The 20318-nt window shown below is 53.1% G+C and overlaps 1 protein-coding gene across 3 annotated transcripts in view; it reads left to right on the top strand.

Annotated features, from left to right (window-relative positions):
- FAM178B (family with sequence similarity 178 member B) overlaps positions 1–20318 on the top strand; it is a 115400-nt gene that overhangs the window by 85411 nt on the left and 9671 nt on the right. For 2 of the 3 annotated variants that reach the window (XM_086701264.1, XM_086701266.1), the window contains exons 13-15: positions 5046–5133; positions 12095–12220; positions 13622–13684. In XM_086701264.1, coding sequence (XP_086557390.1) covers positions 5046–5133; positions 12095–12220; positions 13622–13684 — 277 coding nt within the window. The remainder of the gene's footprint in view (positions 1–5045; positions 5134–12094; positions 12221–13621; positions 13685–20318) is intronic. The other variant, XM_086701265.1, reaches the window with a different exon arrangement.

The raw sequence follows: 20318 nt of genomic DNA, 5'->3' as shown, positions 1-20318 counted from the left end.
CCAGGTGCCCCTTAAGTAAGCTCTGTGCCCAATGAGGAGCTTGAACTCAGGATCCTGAAATCAAGAGTTGCATGCCCTACCGACTGAGCCAGCCAGGCGCCCCTAGATGGGGTGACTATTAAGATGTTTTCTAAGCCTGAGGTTCTGTGGATTTCATCAGAATACCAAAAAGAAAGAGGGAAGAAAGGTGGTAAGGAGGATTGGAGTTGGGTCATAATTGTCCATAGGAACTTTATTTACTAAATAATAGTAACCTTTTTATTTAGTTCTACATTTGGGAAAGGACACATCAAAGGTAGATACTCAGTGCACTTAGCAAAGGGGACCGTATGTATAACTACGACTATATCATAGGACCATAGATAGAATGTCATCTGCTCCCCAGAAGCCCTCTTGAGCCTCTCCCAGGCATTCCCTCTACAGAGAAAACCACTTCCCCGACTTCTTTTCCACAGATTAGTTTAGCCTGTTTTTGAACATGTGTATAAATGGGACTGAACAGAGTATTCTCTCTTATGTCTGGCTTCCTCAGCATAGTGTCAACACTTCGTTTGTGGGATTCATCCATGTACAAGTGAGCTGTAAGCATCCATGACTGTCTGCATCCCGCCATCTCTTCCTGTCTGCACTGTGCATGCCCACACTGATGAGTACCCTAACCTGTGTGTGGATGACTGGGCAGACTACCAAGGAAGTTGCCCTAACCTCTAAGCCTAGGGCTTAGTCCTTCTTGCCTGGGTAGCACATGCTCACATGCAAGGTGGACTCCAAGTGAAGAGGGGGTAGCATAAGAGGTGGCTGTGACGCATGGGAGGCATTGTGGACAGTCCCTGAGAGGCAAGCCAGGCAGATGCCCTGAGGCAGGGTGTTGGGCAGCTTTTCCACAGCGGAACAGGCCACTGTTGTTGCTTCCTGAGCTGCCCTAGAGACGTGGAAAAGGCAGCTCACGCCTTTGGCCAGATGCCTGATGGCCTTTTAGGGTAGTTCAACTTGGCAGGGCCTGGTTCCCCTCCAGAGAAGCAAAGATGAGGGGCCCCAGAGGAGGCTGCGTTGACCAGTGTGGTTGTCCCAACATCATAGTGGCCCACTCTGGTTGGTGCCTGGCTCCTGGCTGGGCTGCCCCTTGCAGGAGCTAGAGGGAAGGTTGGATGCTGGGAGGCAGAACGCCTGCTTTCCACTTCCTGGCTCTGCTGTGGATTTGGGAAAGTCATTTCCAGATTTCCCAGAGCCTTAGACTCCTCTTAGCGCTAATCCAGTGTCCTGATCTTACAGAGGCCCGTGGGGGGCAGGGGCGGGGAGGGGCAGGGCTGAGGCAGAGGCCTGGCCTGGTGTGAGCTTAAGGCTGGAGCTTGTTTCCTTATATGACAGTGGCTGGGATGGCTCCAGTGGCTTCTGCATCCTCCTTTGTCCGGCTGGTTTGAGTTCCAGAGAGGCCTTGCCGGGTGGGGTCGGGCAACTTCTAGGAGAGGAAGAGCCCCTGGCCAACCTCAGCTGAGCCCATGGCTCCTTTTTCTTGCCCCCTACACAGTTTGGGTGTTATTTGGGGTGAGTCCTTGCGTTTTCTCCTCCGTAGAGTAAGTTCTCAGTCTAAAATTAAAAAGTGGCCCTATCCCCTGTCCCTGTGTCCCGGTGGGAACTGAGATCGTGTTTAAAAGGCAGGAGACCATCAGAATGAAAGGCAGTGCACAGGGGGGGACGGCGAGGGGGAGCATGTCACCTTCAGATGTGGGTTCCTTTTCATCCATTCACCCAGTGCTTTTTCTGGTGCTTTTCTTCTTTTCTGGACAACAACCCTGTCCTGACCCACCCAGCCCGCCTCTTCCCTTCTGGAACCACCCCGGCTCTGCTTCGCTGGCCTGCCAGCACCCCCACCCCTAGGTTGGCCCCTCCCCGCCCTCTGCAGGGTAAAGGAGCTCCCACACAGGCCTGGGTTTTGGATTAATGAAGCCCAGATGCAGGCCTTCTGACTCTGGCTACAAGTTAGCTTTGGAGTAGCAGCACAGAGGGGCCATTTACCGCCCACTGTGCTCCAGGCCCAGCTGCTGCCGGGGCTGCTGGGGAACAGCTGGAGAGCAGGTCCTGACTGCCAATGAGGTGGAAGCCATGCGGAGTGTGTGGTGTGGCCAGGGAGAAAATGGAGGATGGGGCTCTGGGTGAGGGGTAGGGGTCTGGCTGCACTCACAGGATGATGAGGGGCTCCTGTTTGCTATCCCATGAGGCAGTCTAGATGAGGCTGCCTCTCCACAGGTCTCTGGTCCGGTTGGAATGCTGAGGGGCTCCGCAGAAAGGGGTCAAGGCTAAAAGGAGAGAGGGTCAGGGAGGGCCCCATGGGTTAATGTCAGGTCTTCCGATCAAGAATGGACCAGGGAGGGGCACCTTGGGCTCAGGTCATGATCTCGAAGTTCCTGAGTTTGAGCCCTGCATCAGTCTCTATGCTGACAGCATGGAGCTTGCTTGAGATTCTCTTTTTCTCTGTCCCTTGCCCACTCACCCTCTCTCTCAAACACTAAAATAAAAAAAGGAATGGACCAGGAATGGCTGGCCCCTCCCTGGGTTGCCAGATAAAATATAAATATTGCACGGGAGAAACTTAATGCTAAGCAAATTACTCTGTTTATCCATAAGAAGTTCAAATCTAACTGGGCAGCCTATATTTTTACTGGCTAAATCTGGCAATCCTGTCTCTCCTTGCAGCTGAATTTCTTCTTTAAGTAATAGTTTTATTGAACTACAACATACAAACAAACAGAACACAGACCATCAGTGTATGGCTCAGTGGATTGCCACAAATCGAGCACATGTGAGACCAGCTCTCTGGTCATGAAATGAAACAGGAGCAGAACCTGCCTACCCCCCAAGCGTCACCACTATTCCCGGCTTCCAACAGCTGCTATTTGCCTATTTTTATACTAGATGTAAATTAAATATAAATTAAATCATACACAAGTATTCTTTTGTACCTGGCTTCTTTCACATGACACTGTGAAGATCCATGCCTTCGGATACAGTTTTAACTCACTGTCGTTAGGCATAGGGTTGAGTTGCGTAGATGGAGCCCAACCTGTGAATGCATTCTGTTGGCATATCAAGAGTACACTTCTGCCTCTCGTGTGTGTGTGTACGTGTGTACCTAGGAGTAAGATTGCTAGGTCATGGGGTGAGCACATGTTCATCTTTAGTAGATCTTGCCAAGCAGTTTCTCAAAGTGGATTAAATTCCCACCTGCTGTGTATGAGCATCTCTGTTGATGCTCACCAGCAGCGTGCATTTCCCGTCTTTTTCAGGTTCTCCTTTCTGGTGTATGGTGGTGTTGCCTGCAGCTTCTATTTTTCCTCTTTCTAATCAAGAACCTGTTGCTTTGTTGATTCCTCTGACTTTCATGACTAAGTGCTAAGAAAATCAACAAGGGCCCTGCGTCAGCCTGCTCAGCCCCACAGGAGCCGTTCAAGGAGGCATCCCTCCCCCACCTCAGTTCCATCACCCAGGAGCCTCCCTCACGTGAGGCCTGGGCAGCAGGAGGCTCTGCCCTGGGGAAGTTGCAGTGGAGCCCAGACCATTAAGCCCGGAAGTGGCTGGGCTGGATCCTGCCTCCCTAAAGTACTTGCTCGGCATTTCCCGGTGCTGCCCGTGGCAGGCTGTTCCCGATATCCGCCCAGTCCCTTGTGGTGTCCTTCCAGGGAGGTGGCTGAGGGCACCTGTGAGGGTCCCTCCAACAGTGCTGTTACCTGAGGGCATTTCTCCTCTAAGGAGCTGGTTCTAACCCAAGTGTTTTCCTTCGTGTTCCTTATGTTCCCTCTAACTTCAGGACCTCTCATTTGCTTCCTCTGATGGTGGCTCTCTGCAGGAACTGGGGACTGTGGCCACATCAAGGTCCATGCCAGGGGCTGACGTCTGCTGCCCATGGGGAGCCACAATGTATGGAGGTGCAAGAAAAGATGGGAGCCTCGTGGTAGAAATGGGTTGTGGCATGGAGCATGGGCAGAGGAGGGACCCCAGACCCCTCTTCCCATCACTCCTTCCAGCCTCTTCGGCCGCTACCACCCCAGCCCCATCCTCTGGTCTCCACACCCCTTGCTCGTCCCTTTTGCTCCTTCCAGCCCTCAAGGACTCATGAAAATCAGAGCCCTGAACATTAGCATCTGAAATCCCCATCAGAGGTCTTCACTCCAAAAGATGGCAGATACTAGCCCCATCCCAACTGTTCAGTGCTAGACTGGTCCAGCCCAAACTGACTGGAGCCAAAGGCACTTCACTGGCTCACATGACCCACTGACCTACCGATTGGTCCAGGGGCTGGGGGCTTCAGGCACAGCAGGCTCTGGGTGTGGTCAGAACTCTGTCCCTGTCCTCTGTCTCTGCTTGATTCATCATCCAGGCTCTCACACAAGGAGGCAGGATGGTCACCAGCAGGTGTAGAATCACCTCCTGTCAGATCAGTGGCCCTGCTGGAAAGGCACACACACTCCTGATAATTCCAAACAGGGCACCGAGGCTACCTCTCAGTGACTCAGTCACTCAGATTCTGATGGGCCAGGCCTGGCTCATGTGCCCACCCTGGGAGCACCCTGGGTGGGAGCAGGTTCTCCAAAGGAAAGCCACTGGATGCTGGGTAAAAAAAAAAAAAAAAAAAATTTAGCCCCACTCTCTATTACCCTACATGGTCTAAAAGATTCAAACACTGCAAAGGACAGAAAAGGCAAAGGTCTGTGCAAAAGCAGCTGAACATTGCCCATCTCTGTGTATCCACAGAGAAGTATAGATATTCAGAGAGAAAGACCAACTAAGAAGAAAAACCACTGTGCCAGCATCTGAAATTAAAGTGACTCTAATTTTTTTACTTTTGCTTATTTTTAAACCTTCCCATCATGTTTTATTGCTTCTAAAATAAATAATGTTATAAACCAAAAGAGTAAGCCAAAGTACTCCAGACAACATGGCTCTCCCATGCTCACCACTCGGAGGGCATCCTGCCCCCTCGTGGACTTCAAGCCCACCTGCTCTCAGAGTGTCCCGCCACTCAGTCCCTCTTACTCCTTCCCTCACAGGCAGCTTCGAAGCCAGCTCAGCCTTGTGGTCATTGCCCGGATGCTAGACCAGCAAGAGACGCTCCCTCTCTGGCAAGAGAAGGCCCAGGTGAGTCTTGGCCTCAGCCGGGCAGAATCCACTGGGCCCAGGAAGCCTGTGGGTGAGCAAAGGGCTCTCCCCAAGGCCTGCCTGCTCCTGAGGCTTTTCTCAAAGGTTGGGGTCCTCAGGCCAGGAGAGCCAAGTTGAGTTTGAATTTTTCACTCATACCCTTGCATTCAACAATTACTATTTTGTATGCCTCCTGTGTACTAGGCACTAAGGATAGAGCAGTGAGCTGGGAGCGTGTGTTACTTTTTTTTTTTTTTTTTTTTGTAAAATACGCATGACATAAAATTTACCATTTTAATGTTTGGGGTTTTATTTTGTTTTGTTTTTGTTTACCATCATGACAGTTTTAAGTGTAGAGTTCAACCGTTCAGTGGCTCTAAATACATTTGAGACGTCGTGCAGCCATCACTGCCTTCCACCTCCAGAAATTTTTTTTATCCTCCCAAATAGAAACTCCATACCCATTAAACACTAATTCCCATTGCCTCCTCCCCCGGCCCCTGCTTATATTACTTTTTATATGTGGAAAAAAACAGTGAAGGTGAAAACAAACACTACACACTTAAAACTACTCACTCCTAGTGCCTCTCCCTTTCCAGTGTTAGGCATTCTTGGAACAGCAAGAGAAGCACAGCTTTGTCTTCTTTCCCCATTCCCCTTCTCTCCAGAAAGCTCTGACCACAGCCTCTGTGCAGCTTGGGGCCCTGGGGGTGGGGGCAGGCAGCATGGGTCACAGCCAGCCCAAGGATGGGAGTCTGAGCATGCTCTCTCCCTACCTCCTAGAAGCTCTGTGGGATCCCAGAATAGGCGCTGGGTACAGCCGAACCCTCTGGCTCAGCAACACAAGATGGGCAAGGCAGTCCCTGTGAAGGGCTGTGTGTCTCTATTCATAGAGGTGTACAAGGCAAGCCCGTGTAACCTTTTGCCCAGAGTGCTGAGAGAATGTTCCAGCACATCCTGGGGCAGCCTGGACAATATAGCTGAGTCTGCAATGCCATGATTGTAGGGCGGGAGCTCAGAAAGCTGACTGGTTGGGTTGGCTTTTCAGAGTGGGCTCGGCCTGGCTTCTGCCCCGGCTGCCCCCTTTGCCATAAATACTTTCCCCCTAGGACTTAGCATGGCTGGAACTTCTTGTCATGCCAGTTCCTGCTAGAACATCACCTCCACCTGGAAGCCCTTCCTGACCACCCAATCTGAAGTGCCCTGGCACCATCACCCTGTTTAAAATTTTATTTGTATTTACCTGTTTTAAATTTTATTTATATTTACCTGTTTTTATTTGTATTTACCTTCTGACAGTGTCTTATTTATTTGTTCAGGGTCTGTGTTCACACACACACAGACCCCAACACCAGCTCCTTGAATGCAAGGACCAAATGCTTTCAGCTCACCACTGCCTGTTGGCGCCTGGCACACTTCTGGAGGTTCTCAAGGCACACTTATGGAGTGAACACGAGCCTGAGGTTGAGTTCCTGGAGTGTGCAAGAGGAAGTTCCCTTTCCCTGGAGACCTGGGGAGGGGTGGGTGGGCGAGTGGCCTGCACTGGGGTCACTTCACACAGGGAAAAGCCTGATGACAGAGCATCTCTGTGAAGGAGGAGGAACCAATCAGTGTCTCAGGGGTGCCAAGCGGTTAGGAGTAGGGGCAGGCAGAGATGCAGCAGGCAGACAAGACCCGAGTGGTCCCAGAGGGCTCTGGAGGGCAGGTGGGGGTCACCAGGGCCCAAGGAAAACAGAGCACAGTGTCAGCAGAGCAGAGGGGAAAGGCCAGAGCATCAAGATCGGGAAAGGCAAGATGGCTGTGGGTGGAGGGGCATAGCCACCCCCCTGCAGTGTTTGAAGAGACCAGAAAGACAAAGGGTGGTTCAAGCATCAGAGTCAATTTAAGGCTTGGGCTTTGTTTTTGATGTGTTTTTTTATTGGCTAGAGCCTGTGTGTGGGAGAGTGAGGAGAGCATGATGGGGACCAGAGAGCTGGGAGGGGAAGTGCTATGGATTACCTGGCCCGGGCAGGCCCTTCGAGGGAGGCAGTAAACGACTCCTCAGGGTGGGGATGTACCCCCACACACCAGGGGAGAACTGGCCTGGGAGCCCCTAGCTGCTCACCGGGGCCCACCAGGGACCAAGCCAGACTCAGCCCTGCCCAGCTCCAGGCCTTTCCAACCATACCAGTCATCCACATGCCCCGCTGTGTGCTATCTGTACAGGAGACCCTAGCTGAGCATCACCTCTGTGCCAGGCTCTGTGCCAGGCTCCACACCAGGAACCACCCTCAGAAGAGAGGGTGTGAGCAAGGTGGGCTGAGGGCACAGTGACTAAGTGTGCCTGAGGGCAGTGAAGTGGCTTCCAGAGAAGGTATCCTGAGCCAGGTCTTGGAGGCTGAGTCAGTGCTTGTGTTCCAGAGAGGAGGGTCCGCAGGCAGGCACCAGCCTCCTGGCGGCTCAGCTCCAGGAGAGGAAGGACCAGCTGGGGCCTGCCCGAGGCCCTCCCCGTGTGTTTCCCCCATCTCTGCTGCAGGCCTGGGGTTGCCACGTGGGCCTCCCAGGTCTCCAGGCTGCAGGCACTCCCCTTTCCAGTCTGGCCTGTCAGACGGATCCTTGCCTTCAAAGGGCCACCTTGGCCCCACAGCCGCCCACATCAAACCCGCACGCCCCCTTTCCCAGCTTCTCCATGTGGCCTGCCTGTGCTGCCTGTTTTTCTCTGCCCTCCTCGCAGGCCGACCCTGCGCTCTCTGCTTGCAGCTGTGTGCCCTGGCCCTCCTTCCTTTCCATCACACCCCAACCAAAACAGTGGTAGCTAACATGGTGCACAACCCTGGCCGCATCCCAGGTGCTGTTCTCAGAGCTTACCTCTCATAGGAGTCCCAAGCAGTAAGGGCTGTTACCATCAGATGTTTTTCACAGATGGGGAAACTGAGGCACGTGTGGTTAGGAAACTTCTCAGGGTCATACAGCTGGAAAGCCTTGGAGCTAGGATTTGACTCCAGAGTCCTTGTTCTTGACTACTGCAGCACGCTGTCTCCACTTCTCCAGCCCCTTCCTCAGCTCTCATTGTGGTGACAAACCGGACCACACCTGCCACTTCATGCTGAAGATGCCCTGCTGGTCCCCTGAGCTTTATTCCTAAGTGGCAGATAGAAGGACAAGGGCTGTCCCTTCTACTTCCTTCATTGATGTATACATGTTTGATAAACCTTATCAGTAGATTGACTATGAAGGGGAATCTAAGGGTTGAGAATTGACTCCTCTAGGAGAGGATCTGGGGTGAATGCCTGGGCAGAGGCCTCTCAGGGCACTGCTGGGAAGGAGGAGCCCGTGACCCCTGGATGGCTTGGCTCTCTGTCTCTGGCTGCAGTCTGAAGCCCTAGAAACAGGAGCTGAAGAACTGAATTGGAGGGATGGGACTGCTGTAGGTGGTCAGGATGCAACACCCCCAAAACTCGTATTTTCCAGGAGAGCCTCGAAGTCAGGCCTGCTGCCTGTTGTCCCTGTGAGTCCTGGGACTATCCCAGAAACAGCAGGGTTTTGTCCTCATTCACCAGTGTGCTCCAGACACTGCTCAGGGCACTGAAGATACAGCCCTGAACAGAACCTAGTCCCTCCCTTGTGAAACTCATGGTCCCGGGGGAGATGGACACAGGCATCAAGAAATAAGCAAATATTTGGCATACCAGATGGTGATAAGGGCTCTGGAGAAAAATAAAGCCAGATAAAGAGGAGAGGGAATGTTGAGAGATGGGGATATTTGTGCACAGAACTGAAGTCAAGCAGGTTTCTTGGGGAAGAGCATTCCACACAGGGAACAGCAAGTACAAAGGCCCTGGGGTAGGCAGAGTTCTCTTAGGTTGGAGGAAAAACAGAAACCATTGTGGCTGGAGCAAAGGATCAAGGACAGAGTAGTAGAAGTTGAGGTCAGATAGGTAAGTGGGGATTCAATCCACCAGAGCCTCGGGGCCATGGTAGAGGCTTTGACTTTGATGCTGAAGTGGAGAGCCATTGGAAGGTTTTGATAAGAGAAACAGAATCTGATTTATTAAATATGTTGAAAGGCTACTGCGTTGAGCATTGGTGATTGCAGTAATCCTGGTAAGAGATGATGGTGGTTTGGCCTGGGGAGATAGTGTTGTAGGTGGTGAGAAGTGGTAGGACTCTAGGTGTAATTCCCAGGTACAGCCAGTGGGATGCGAGATGTGAGAGAAAGGAGACCAGGAGGGCTCCAGAATATAGACAACTGGCAGGTTGAGGAAGCCCTTTACCGAGATAGGCAAGACACAGGTAGAACAGGTTTGGGGCCAAGTCAGGAGTTTGCTGCTTATCCCAGGCCATCTCTTGCAACACAGTCAACCTCTTTTGTCAAACCACGTCTTCCAGTTTGGGGTCTGGAAAACATGGGCTTTAAGTGGCCAAAATGGAGGAGGTGCACAACCTGCATCTCCTATGGAGAAGCTGGCTGCAGCCCCAACCTGCCCTTCACTCATTCAGTTGTTTAATGAATGCTAATGAAACACACACCAGGTGCCAGGTGCTGTGCTAGACTGTGGGGACACTGCAGTGAACAAAACCTGCCCTAGGAGGCCTTACCTTCTAGTGGGGGAGGGGGGGCAGGTAATAAACACAATAAACAAGTAAATTACGTAACGTATTAGGAGGTGGTAAATGTGATAGGAAACGTAAGTAGTTCAGGGCGAGGGCATTGGCAGGTGTGGGTGGTGTAGGTGGCAGCGTAGACAGGGAACTGGGGCTGCAAGGGAGACAGGGGCAGCTGTGTGTGTCTGGTCAGAAGGCCCAGTCAGAGCACAGGCTGCAGGGAGCAGCAGGGCCACCTGAGCTTCACAGACACTTAAGATCCTGGCCTTCTCCACGGGGCAGATAGAAGCACTGCTGGGGTCTGAGCACAGGAGTGACCAGCCATGTGGACAATTGCCCGGCTGGAACTCCTCTTCTCCTCCTGCCAGGCAGACTGACAAGACCAGTGGAGGCCCGCCTTCTTGGGTGATCATTTGCCTCTTGCCTGGAGGTGTCTGTCCTAATGAGCTGAGTGTTTGCAGAGACAGCTTCCAGCGGTGGGGGTGAGGTGGGGAGGCGCAATGTCAGGTCCCGGCCCTGCTGAGATGCACACGGTCCAAATATGCCCTTATCCCTGAGAGGGGTGTGGCTGCCAGAGCTGGAAACAAAAGAGAGTAAGCAATCAGAAGGCCACAGCTTGTGCGCTGAGCAGGGTGAAGCCATTTTCACGGAGAGGAAAACATAGGAGCCATGGAGCTGCAGTTGTGTGCCCTGCCCACCCCCAGCTTCTGTAGCAGGGAGGGCCCTGGGGTGAGGCTGCCTGCCTGAGGACTGCTTCTGGGGGCGTGGGCTGCAGAGCCTGGCCCCTGTGCTTGCACAGCTGTGATCCCAGAGCAGGCAAGGGCCCTTTTGGAAACTATCCCTAGCCTTGCAAGGCCTGAGCAAGACAGCACAGCTCTGGTTTTGGTGAAGCTCCAGATGGTGCCTCTCTTTTGCCCAGAACCTTCTCTCTCCCTCCCTCCCTCCCTCCCTCCTCCCTCTCTCTCTCTCTCTCTCTCTCTTTCTCTCTCCTCTCTCCCTCCCTCTCTCTCTCTCTCTCTCTCTCTCTCTGACTCCTCATCTCCCTTCCTAAAGGGATGTGACATTAGGCCAAGAAGACCTGGCCCCCTTCCAGGAGCCAAGGCCTCAGGCCTGTCTCCTAGCCCTCAGCCCAGCTGCTCTTGTGGACTGTCTGAGCCTGTGGCCGGCTGAGGTGCTGAGCAGGTGTCTGCGGGTGAGTCAGGGGGAGGAAGCCAGGTGTGCCGGGCAAGGCTGGGCTAGAGCAGGGAACTGGGTGAGGGGCTCGGGCCTAAGTCCTTTTGGCCAGCCTACACTTGCTACATGTGAAAAGATGGTGCCTCTGTGAATTCCCCTGGCGTTGCTTCTTTGATCAGCAGCCCCCTTTCCCAGAGAGGCCAGGGCTCAGAAACTGCCTGCCGTTTGCCCTGGCCACAAGTTAGCTCCACGGCAGCTGGATGGTTGTTGCTAAGTCTCAGCCCAGGCTGCCCAAAGCAGGTGCAGGGCCTGGGCCAGGAGTGGCTTACTGCAAACACCTGGACTCCTGCAGGCCCTGTTCCTGGGAGGGGTGCGGGCACTCCCATTTGTTCAGAGAGGGAGGTGCAGTTTTCATGGGTGATGGGGTGGCTGGCAGATTAAGTGACATATCAAGCAAATGCAGCACGTGGACCTTGTGGGGAATCCCCACTCCAAAAGCCCAACTGGTGAGGACATCTTTGAGACAATCAGAGAAAACTGAACATGGTGTTAGCCCACATAAGGAATTCTTGGTAATTTTGTTGGGCAGGAGAACATACTGTGACCATGCTGGGGAGAGAAATCCTTATCCTTTTCGGTTTAGAAGCTCTTTATGGGTAAAATGATACAATGTTTGGATTTGCTTTAAAATTCCCTGGAAGGAAAAGGGTGGGGGCGGAGAAACAGGGGCAGGCAGAATGATGTAGAGCGAGCGCAATCATTAGAGGGGGTGGCGGGAGGTACACAGCCTCTGCTCCTCCGTAAGCCTCTCCAATCCCCACAGCAAGTTCAGTGAAGAGAGAGATGCACGAGAGGCCTGAGCAGCAGCTCAGGGTGGGAAGGATCTTGCCCTCTTTGCTGGCCTTGGTTCTTCCAGCCCCAAGTGCTTACTCCAGGGAAGTGGATCAAACAGCCAACCTACAAAGATCTTAGTGCGCTCCTTTAAGGGAAGGCTCAGCCTGTGTTAGGCATCATGTGCATGCATGGCCCTCCTGTGGTTGTCTCCATTTTGTCTGGCTCCAAGAGGCCACACAGCATGTCAGTAAGAGGTGGATCCAGGTTGTGGAAGCTGGTGGTCTGGCTCCAGAGCCCACGCTCTGACCTCCTAGTGCCAGCCAAGTGTCCCAAGCACCCAATGTGTGACGGCCTCTCTTCTCCTCCCTAGCTGTCTTTGCTCAGCCAGCTTCTGAGCCTCATGAGGCCATCATCCCTCAGACAGTACCTGGGCTCTGAGACCTTGCCACCCTGCCAGGAGCAACAGCCAAAGACCAATGCTGAATTAGACCACAAGGTGAGCACCCAGCACCTGCCTACCTCAGCCCAGGCACCACACAGCCCGGTAATGAGGAAGGCAGGGCTGTCCACACTGTAAGCCTATAGGGCCTTATTGCTGCCAGTCCTCCTAAAACCCCAAGGCCTTTAAAATTCCAGCAAGCGCCTCCCTCTGGTGACAGGAGGTCCTCATCATCCCTGCATAGCCTGTAATTAGGGCCCTTGCCCGTGCCCCTCACAGAGGCTCAGTGGCGCTCCATGCACAGGCACTCTGGCCCTCTGGCCCTGCTCCTGGGTTTTGCTGCATTCTTTATAGTCCCATGTGCATTTACTAGCCGTGGAGTCCTACAGCATAGTTTAAAGAGGATGCAAGGGCTGAAATAATGCTGGTGAGGGAAGTGGGGCTGGGAGGGAATGTCCAGATGTGACAGGCATTCTGTGTTCCTAGGGCAGAGCTGGGTACCTCCTCCCTGTTTTTCGCTGTGGTTGCCCCTGAGGCTGAGTCCTTGGCCTTTCCCCAGTTCTTCCTAATTGACTTTCTAGACATTGTTCAGCTTTCCCAAAAGCCATGCATTGGTGGGAGTCTGGGGCAAAGAGGTACCCCAGAGTCTTCAGGTTGTGGTGTTTGGAATAATGAGGCCTGTGGACCCTTGGGGTGAATGCAGGCAGGGACAGTGGTATAGGGGTATAGGGGCTTCAGAGTGGGAGCCCCAAGTCTGACTCTGGGAGGTGGGGAGAGTGGGGATTGTGTGGATCTCAGTGAGCTCCCCTATCCTTGGGGCCTCGAGGATGAAGAGTAGAGATAGAGATCTTCCTAATTTAGGAAAGTGGTAATTCCAAAAGCTCACTCGGAGGTTGGATGTTGATGATCCAGAAGTCCACCCTTTGGGCATTGCTCTGCAAATCAGATAAATGAATTAATTTACTTAATGAACACAAATGAACCATTAAGAAGATATGATAATCCCAGGTGTATACGCCTCTTCTGGAACATGTAGGTAAGGTTATCTTTTAGCTGTGCCTAATATTAGTGCATTTACGAGGCTGCTGCCTGCCTCCCAGGAGAATGTGAGCTGTGTGTATGCCCTGTTCTCGTTCCCCATCTATTTCCTGAGAAATGTGCTGGTTGTGGAGACTGTGTTTGGATGTTCCAGGGCTTCTAGAAAGGAGGTGGGGTCAGCCCATAGGCGGGAAGGGTCTGTCTGAGCAGGACACAAGTGGGAAGGACTCAGGCTGGGTTAGGGGAAGGAAAAAGGAGAGAGGAAGAAGAGGGAGTGGTAGCAGAAAAGAAAAGGCTTGTATCTGATCTGCCCAGTGAGGAGTGTGTGCTTCAGACACTTTGGAGCCCACTCCTGTGACCTCACCCAGCAGAGTTGGGACTACCAAGCCAGAGGCTTCCACTTGGCTCCTTGCTTTTCAGAGCCCATCTGGCAGCAAATGTCTGTTCAACAACCAGGGAAGAAGAGGAGGAAGCAGGCTGAGGGTATCCTTTGTTTTGAGTACTGTTCTCATGCATATAAAGGAAACTGTGTCCCCCTTGTCTGCTGCCATATTGGAAATGACCTGTTTGGCCTGGAAACATGGAGGGGACAGTATGTCTCATCAGGGTGCCCCAAAACGGTAGGGTTAGAGTGTTGGCCCAGCCCAGGGCAGTGAAGGGGGCACGTGGGTCCAAGGGCAAGTGAAGGAGACACATGAGGCCAACTCAGGTCTCCAAGGCCTTTGCTGCAGCTTGAACCCACCTAGGATTGATCCCAGCCTGGAGCAGAGGAGGGAAAGGGCACTGGGCTGGGAAGGGGAGGAGGTGGGGCTGGTTCGGAGACGCGGGTCTGCACAGAAATGGGAAGAGTTCTGTCCTCCTGGGCAGGTGCCGTGCTGACCACGAGGGGCCTGGTGGGGCAGGTGCCAGGCTCCCACAGCCCAGCCCTACTCCCACCTTGGCCAACTGACTCCTCATTAGGCCCAAGCATGTTTCATCTTCAAAGGTGATCAGGCTACTCACCAGCCAAAAAGAGCAGTGGCGTCACCAGCCCAATTTTACAGGGAGTGGTGGTCTGGGCCTGGGCTGAGCCTTTCATCCCTAGAGCTCAAAGTCTTTGACTTCCTTCTGTCCAAGCACAGTGGGGAAACTAAGGCCAGAGTGAGCTTGGCCCCAGGCAACCTGACCTGGAGGAAAGGACTTTCCTAACCCTTGGGGCTGCAGTGCTGAGCCCCATCCCCCCAGGCCTTGCTCACCCTGTCTGGAAGATTTCCTGTGAGAGGCTGGGGTGACTGCCCTCCTCCAGCCCTCCAGATAAACACTTCTGCCAGGCTCCCCTCCCCCTGTTCTCCCCATCTCCTCCTTTGCAGCCCAACGAAGGAGGGGGTGGGTGTTTGGCCCAGTCTCCTCCCTCTCCTAGGAAGCTCCCAGCCTTCTTCCCCTCCCTGCCCTGTCCTCCAGTGGCTGGCTGGGAGAGCTGCTGACTGGTGCCCCAGGGCTTGACTTTCTCTCCTCACTGATCCTGTGGCTTTGCAGTTGACCCTTTACTTGTTGGTCTCCCCAGCTAGACCATGAGCACAGCCAGGGCTTCTCGGCATGGCATATTTGGCACTAGATGAGTGAATGAATGAACGAATGAATGCAACATGAGTTCCTCTCCCCCTCCCTGAACTCTATTCTACCACCCCATTATGGCCATCCACCCTCCTGCCCTGCTTCTCGAAACCTCCCTCCCTCTGCATGCCCTCTGACCAGCCTCTGCTTGTCAGCCGCCTTGTCTCTTAAAGTCCTTGTTTCATTAAGGCCACAAGGGTTTATAGCCTGCACTTCTCTTGTCGGAGGTCCTTGACTTCAGAAGTGTTACCTGCTTATGAGAGAACCAATCAGGGCACATTGTTCGTAATTATAAGCTAGTGAGATTCCTGCCTGGGAAAGCTAACCACCAAGAACAACAAAAAGCAGCAACGTGGTCCTGCTGCAACCCTTCAGGGAGGCTGAAGGGGAGGCCACGGGAGGGCTCCTGCCCTGGCTGTTTGTCCTAGCTGGGTCAGGGCACAAAGTGTCCTAGCAAATCATGGCAGAGCTTGTGTGGAATATAAGATTCTGAAAAAAAGGAAGAAAGGATTCGCTTCCTAACGAGACGATTAGAACACTTCCAGCCTTTTAAAGTGCTCTTGATAAAGGGGTTGCTTGGCCCCTTGGTGGTTATTAGTGGCCCTGTGCTCACCTGGTTTGAGCGGGTCTCTCCCAGAGGAGAATAAACATCTAGGCCAGAGTGAGGCATGGGGGTCTGAGACAGCCCCTCAAGAGGCAGTGCCATTCAGATGAGAGAGGTGGAGAGGATGTTTTAATGCAGGAACCAGCTCCAGAGAGTTGGCCTCCCAGTGCCTCCATTTGGTCCTTGGATACCAGTTCAGTAAGAGACCAGCACCCCTCCCCCCACACCCCAGGCCCCTGTGGGTGAGGCTGTCCTTCTGACTGCTCTGCAGACAAACATGTGACTGGATGCAATTTGCTGCTGTCCCCTCAAAGTGACCCACTCAGCCTTCTAACCCAGAACCAGGAGTTTCCTTTTAGCTGACTTGCATGGACCATCTTGGGCCAGATTTTGTCTAATTGCATTCTGCCCAACCTCAGAGTTTTGGCCTGTTCACGTTTATTGAGATTACTGATGTTTCGGTCTTGTTAGACCTGCCATTGTATGTTCTGTTTTTATTTACCATACTTTCTTGTTTCTTGTTCTCCCCCCCCTTCCTCCACCTCTCCCCTGGCCCTTTGCTATAGTGAAGGAATTTTTGTTGTTCCACTTTTCTCCTGGAATTTTGGAAGGTCTACAGAACCAGAGTCCTTATAGTGGGGAATAAGTTTTTCCCCAGTTTGGTTAAATTTGGGAACTTTGAGGAAGTTAACTGTCATTGTGTGAGAAGAAAACAGAGGTTCACAAAGGGGGAAGTCCCAGATTGGGGCTGCATTGAGGCACCAGAAACTGGGTTCCTTTCTCCTCGTCCTCCTGGGCATGTTCTCTATGGAGCCTGATGAGTGTCCTCGTGGGGCAGGCAGTGCAGGGCCCACTGAGGGCTCTGCATCTGTGATGGTCCCCATCTCCCCCAGGGGCTAGAGGGCAGCTGCAGGAGGCCCCACCACCCAAAGCAAGCCTGAGGACTTCAGGTGGCTCTGGTCAGCTTCCTCACCATGCACACTGCTTGCTGTCTGGCTCTGTGCTTGTGAGGCTTGGGGATGGTTTGTGTATTAGAGAAGGTGTGTGTGTAAAGAGTTGATTTTATGCGGGGGCGGGGGAGCGCACCAAGCTGGAGTGATGCTCTGGAGTAAACAAACTCTGCTCTGCACCCACAAACTCCTTTGAGCTCACTCCTGGGTCTCTGCACATCTTCTGCAGAGGGTGTGGGCCTGCCGTGTGTGTGTGTGTGTGTGTGTGTGTGTGTGTGTGTGTGTGTGTGTGTGTGTCTGGGTGCATGCATGTATGTCTGTGTGCATATGTGTTGTGTACATGTCTTTATATCTTTGTGGTGTGCCCTCGTGTTAGTAGAGTTGACAAACAAGTTTTACTGCTTTTGCTCCTGCTGCAAAGGCAGCTGGCCTGTCCCTGTGTTGGTAACCCTGCCAAGAGCAGCCTGAGTGACTGGGGTGTGGTTTGGGAGGTTGTGGGGAGTGAGCAGAAAGGGTGCCGCTAAGCCCTGGTGGCTCATACCCCCTCAGTCTTGGCTGGAGCACAGGCCCCTCACCCTGGGTCACCCAGAAGCACAGGTGGAACAGGAGCCTCCCCCTCTCCGCACACTCTCCGCCTTCTCACCTGCAAGAGCCCATCCTTATTTCCTGTCCCTCACCCTATACCTTAGGGAGAATCATACCCACAGGGTTGGAGACCTTGGTTAGGGCAAGATTAGATGGGTTGGGAAGAAACCAACTAGTTTTAACAAACAGAAAATAGGACACCTGGGTGGCTTAGTCAGTTAAGCATCTGACTCGTGGTCTCTGCTCAGGTCATGATCTCACAGTTTATGAGTTCAAGCCCCATGTTGGGTTCTGTGCTGATAGTGAGGAGCCTTCTTGGGATTCTCTCTCTCCTTCTCTCTCTGCCCCTCCCCTGCTTATGTGCGTGCGCACACACATGCGCACACACACACACTTTCTCTCTTTCTCTCTCTCAAAATAAATTAGTTAATTAAAAAAAAAAAAAAGAAAACAAATATTCAGGAATCCTGAGTTCTTCCCTGCCAAGTCTGTGATTGGTTCCTCCTTACTTCCTCCAAAGTGAAGAACATCAAACATCTTTTGAAATAAACCTCAAAGAGATGGCCTCTGGGAAGCTGACCCAAAGGGGTGATCCAAGCATCAGTCCCGGGTCACACCCACCTAGGAGGCTGCTGTGCCTCTTCGGAACGGGTACTTCTGAGCATCTGAAGGCCACTTGGGGCCCAGGCCCAAACCAGCTTTGTTTGGGGCCCAGGAACTCTGGCTTCTTTGCAAGTGTGTGAGCAGGGCTTGAAGCGACAGAGTTAAAACTGGGGGGAGGGCAGGCTTGGATTCTTCAGGCAGCTTCTGAACCTGCTCTTGCCCCAGGCCCAGTCCTCTTGCGACCCATGGGGGTCCCTCCCTCAGGCAGAGCCCTTACCCCATGCAAGGTGACTCATCTGCTTCTGGCCCAACACTACTCCTTCTCTTCATCTTTCAAGTCCTCAGAGTCCTCCTCAATAACCCTGTGATTGTCTTCCTCCCATTCTTACATAAGAAAAGGCAATCCTGAATGCCTCTCCCATCACATTCAGCCCCTCTGTCAGCAGACCCTACTTCATGCCTTCAGCTTTTCTCCTGCAAGTCAAACCACATCATTTGATTCCAGACAGGGGACATCTTTCCCAGAAATCCTGGGAAATGTGAGAGGTCAAGACTCCATTTTCTTTGCTCCTGCTGTTCCTTCTTCCTGGCAGTGCCTGGCCTGTCTTCCCTGCCCTTGGATCCCCATGGTCATTGCAGTCTGTTCATTTGACCCATGGCCTGTCCACACATTGCTTTACACAACTAAACAGAGTTGCCTGTGAGGATCGGTCCAGAGTCAATCTCAGCTGTGTCCCACTGCTCCCACTGAAATGGCTGCCCTAGCAGGTGCACCCCTGTGGGAGGGACCCTTCCCACCTCACCTGCATCCAGCCCCACACACCGGCCTCTCCTCCTGGGCTGTACCTTCCAAGGAACATTGCCTTGTAAGTGCTGCACTGAGCAGCCTGGGCTCAGCTCCCACCAGGCAGCTAAGGGGGACCAGGAAAGGTGTGTAAGGTCCCTCACTCACTTCCTCAGTTGGAATAGCAGTTTCCAGGCAGGCCATGGCCTTCTCAACTGCTCTTCTGCTCACTGCCTTTTTTGTCCCTTCTCCCATGCCTTTGCCAGGACTTTGTAGTTACAGAAACACAGACACACATCCTGGAAGGTCCTGGAACAGCTCATTAGGCTCAGCCGGAGCAGGGGTTGAGCAGAGTCATGAAACCTCAGTGTTGTTCTCTACATCTCTCAGCTCTGCCCCTTTGGTGCATTCCAAAGCAGGCCTTCCCTGCTGACCCTGAGAAACTCCAGGCTTCTGTCCTTCCCTCAGCAGCCCTATCCAGGGGGAAAGAAATTCTGTCTAGAATCCCAGAGTTGAGTCTCAGTGGCTTGGATTGGGTCATGTGCTCATCTGTAAGCCAGTCATATAGCCAGGCATATAGTGTTTGGCAGGCCCGGGTTACATGTCTTCCCCTGGAGTCAAGGCTGAAGTCATCACCATGGAGTATAGGGAATGGGAGACTGGGACACTCTGATAAAGGAGAGAGCAGGATCTTGAGTACCCCAAAACTTTAGATGCCCATGGCCTGGTCTGCAGCCATGGGCAATGGCCCTACTCTCCAGTATCCCTGGCAAGTATAAGAATAGTGCTTTCTAGGTTCTTCCCATGTCAGCACACCAGGTGAACTCACCACTTCAGTGAGTGAAAGAGAAAGATAAGAAAGAGAAGAAGCTTTTGAGGAAATGGCTTTTGAAGAGGCCAGTACTCTCTGCAGCCTCTCCAGCCCCTGGAAGATGCCCATGCCCACACCCTGGATGGTTTCAGTGTCTCCCTCCAACACTGGCACCCACATACTGATGTGCATGCGCATGGCCAGCCCTAAATTCTCAAACGTTTGCACTGAGAATCTTGTCCCTCTCTGGGTAGTCAGCAGAGCTGGGTTTCCGGTCCACATCCCCCTGGGGTCAGGGTCTCTCATCCCAGCCGGAGGAGTAGGAAGAGCCAGCCAATCCCCACTTGTCATCTCCCCTACCCCCCACGGCCAGCAGGAAGCCAGAAAGGAAGGGTGGGCTGGGTGGGAGCACTCTAGCAAAGGTTTGCTTGCAGCCCCTTATTCCTCCCACCAGCAGACACAGGAATGGGTCAGATGCTCTGAGATAACCTCCCTGCAGCAGATCCACAGGAATTAAAAGCCCCTAGTCTTCCTGCTTTTGTCCCAACTCCATCTCTTTCCTACCCCACCTCCACTGTGCCAGGGCCTCCCATGTCCCTCCTTATCCTCAGTACCAGGAGCAGGGGCCAAGACTGCTCAGGGTCCAGTTTGGGATAAAGCTTAAAAGAGAATCCCTCTGTCTGTCTTGGGTTTAGGGTCTTGAGTCTCTGGGTCTTGAGTCTCTGACCCTGGGCAGAGAGAAGTATGAGTATTTTCTCTGAGCAGCCAGAAGTCCAGTTAAGGGGCCCGTCTTCTGAGGAATCTGAGCAGATGGGCACATGCTGGGCCTCTGGGATCCTTCAGCAGTCTCAGTGGACGCTGCCTGCCCATCCATCCAGCTGGGACCTGAGAGCAACTTTCCAGGCAGTGGCTATTCCCCACAGCTGAGCCAGAAGTCCGGTTCCTAGCCAAACTCTGCCAGCCTGTCTCCTGTCACCCTCAGTTGGCCTCATCTTTGCTCCACGTTTGGGCTCCACCCACCCCCGTGCCTACACCGGCACCTCCATTTACAGAACCAACTGTCTGGCCTTGTAAGCCCGGAGGGTAAGTGTGGCAGGAGCCCTGCCTTTTGCTTCTGCTCTCGGGCCTCTCAGCTCTGTGCCTTCAGAGACCCTTGGCAGCAAAGAGACCTTGTGGCACTGTCTCAT

This window comes from Puma concolor, chromosome A3 (assembly GCF_028749965.1).
Source record: "Puma concolor isolate L17-30 chromosome A3, mPumCon1.1.hap2, whole genome shotgun sequence".
Taxonomy (NCBI): domain Eukaryota; kingdom Metazoa; phylum Chordata; class Mammalia; order Carnivora; family Felidae; genus Puma; species Puma concolor.
This window is presented reverse-complemented; position numbering and strand designations above follow the sequence as displayed.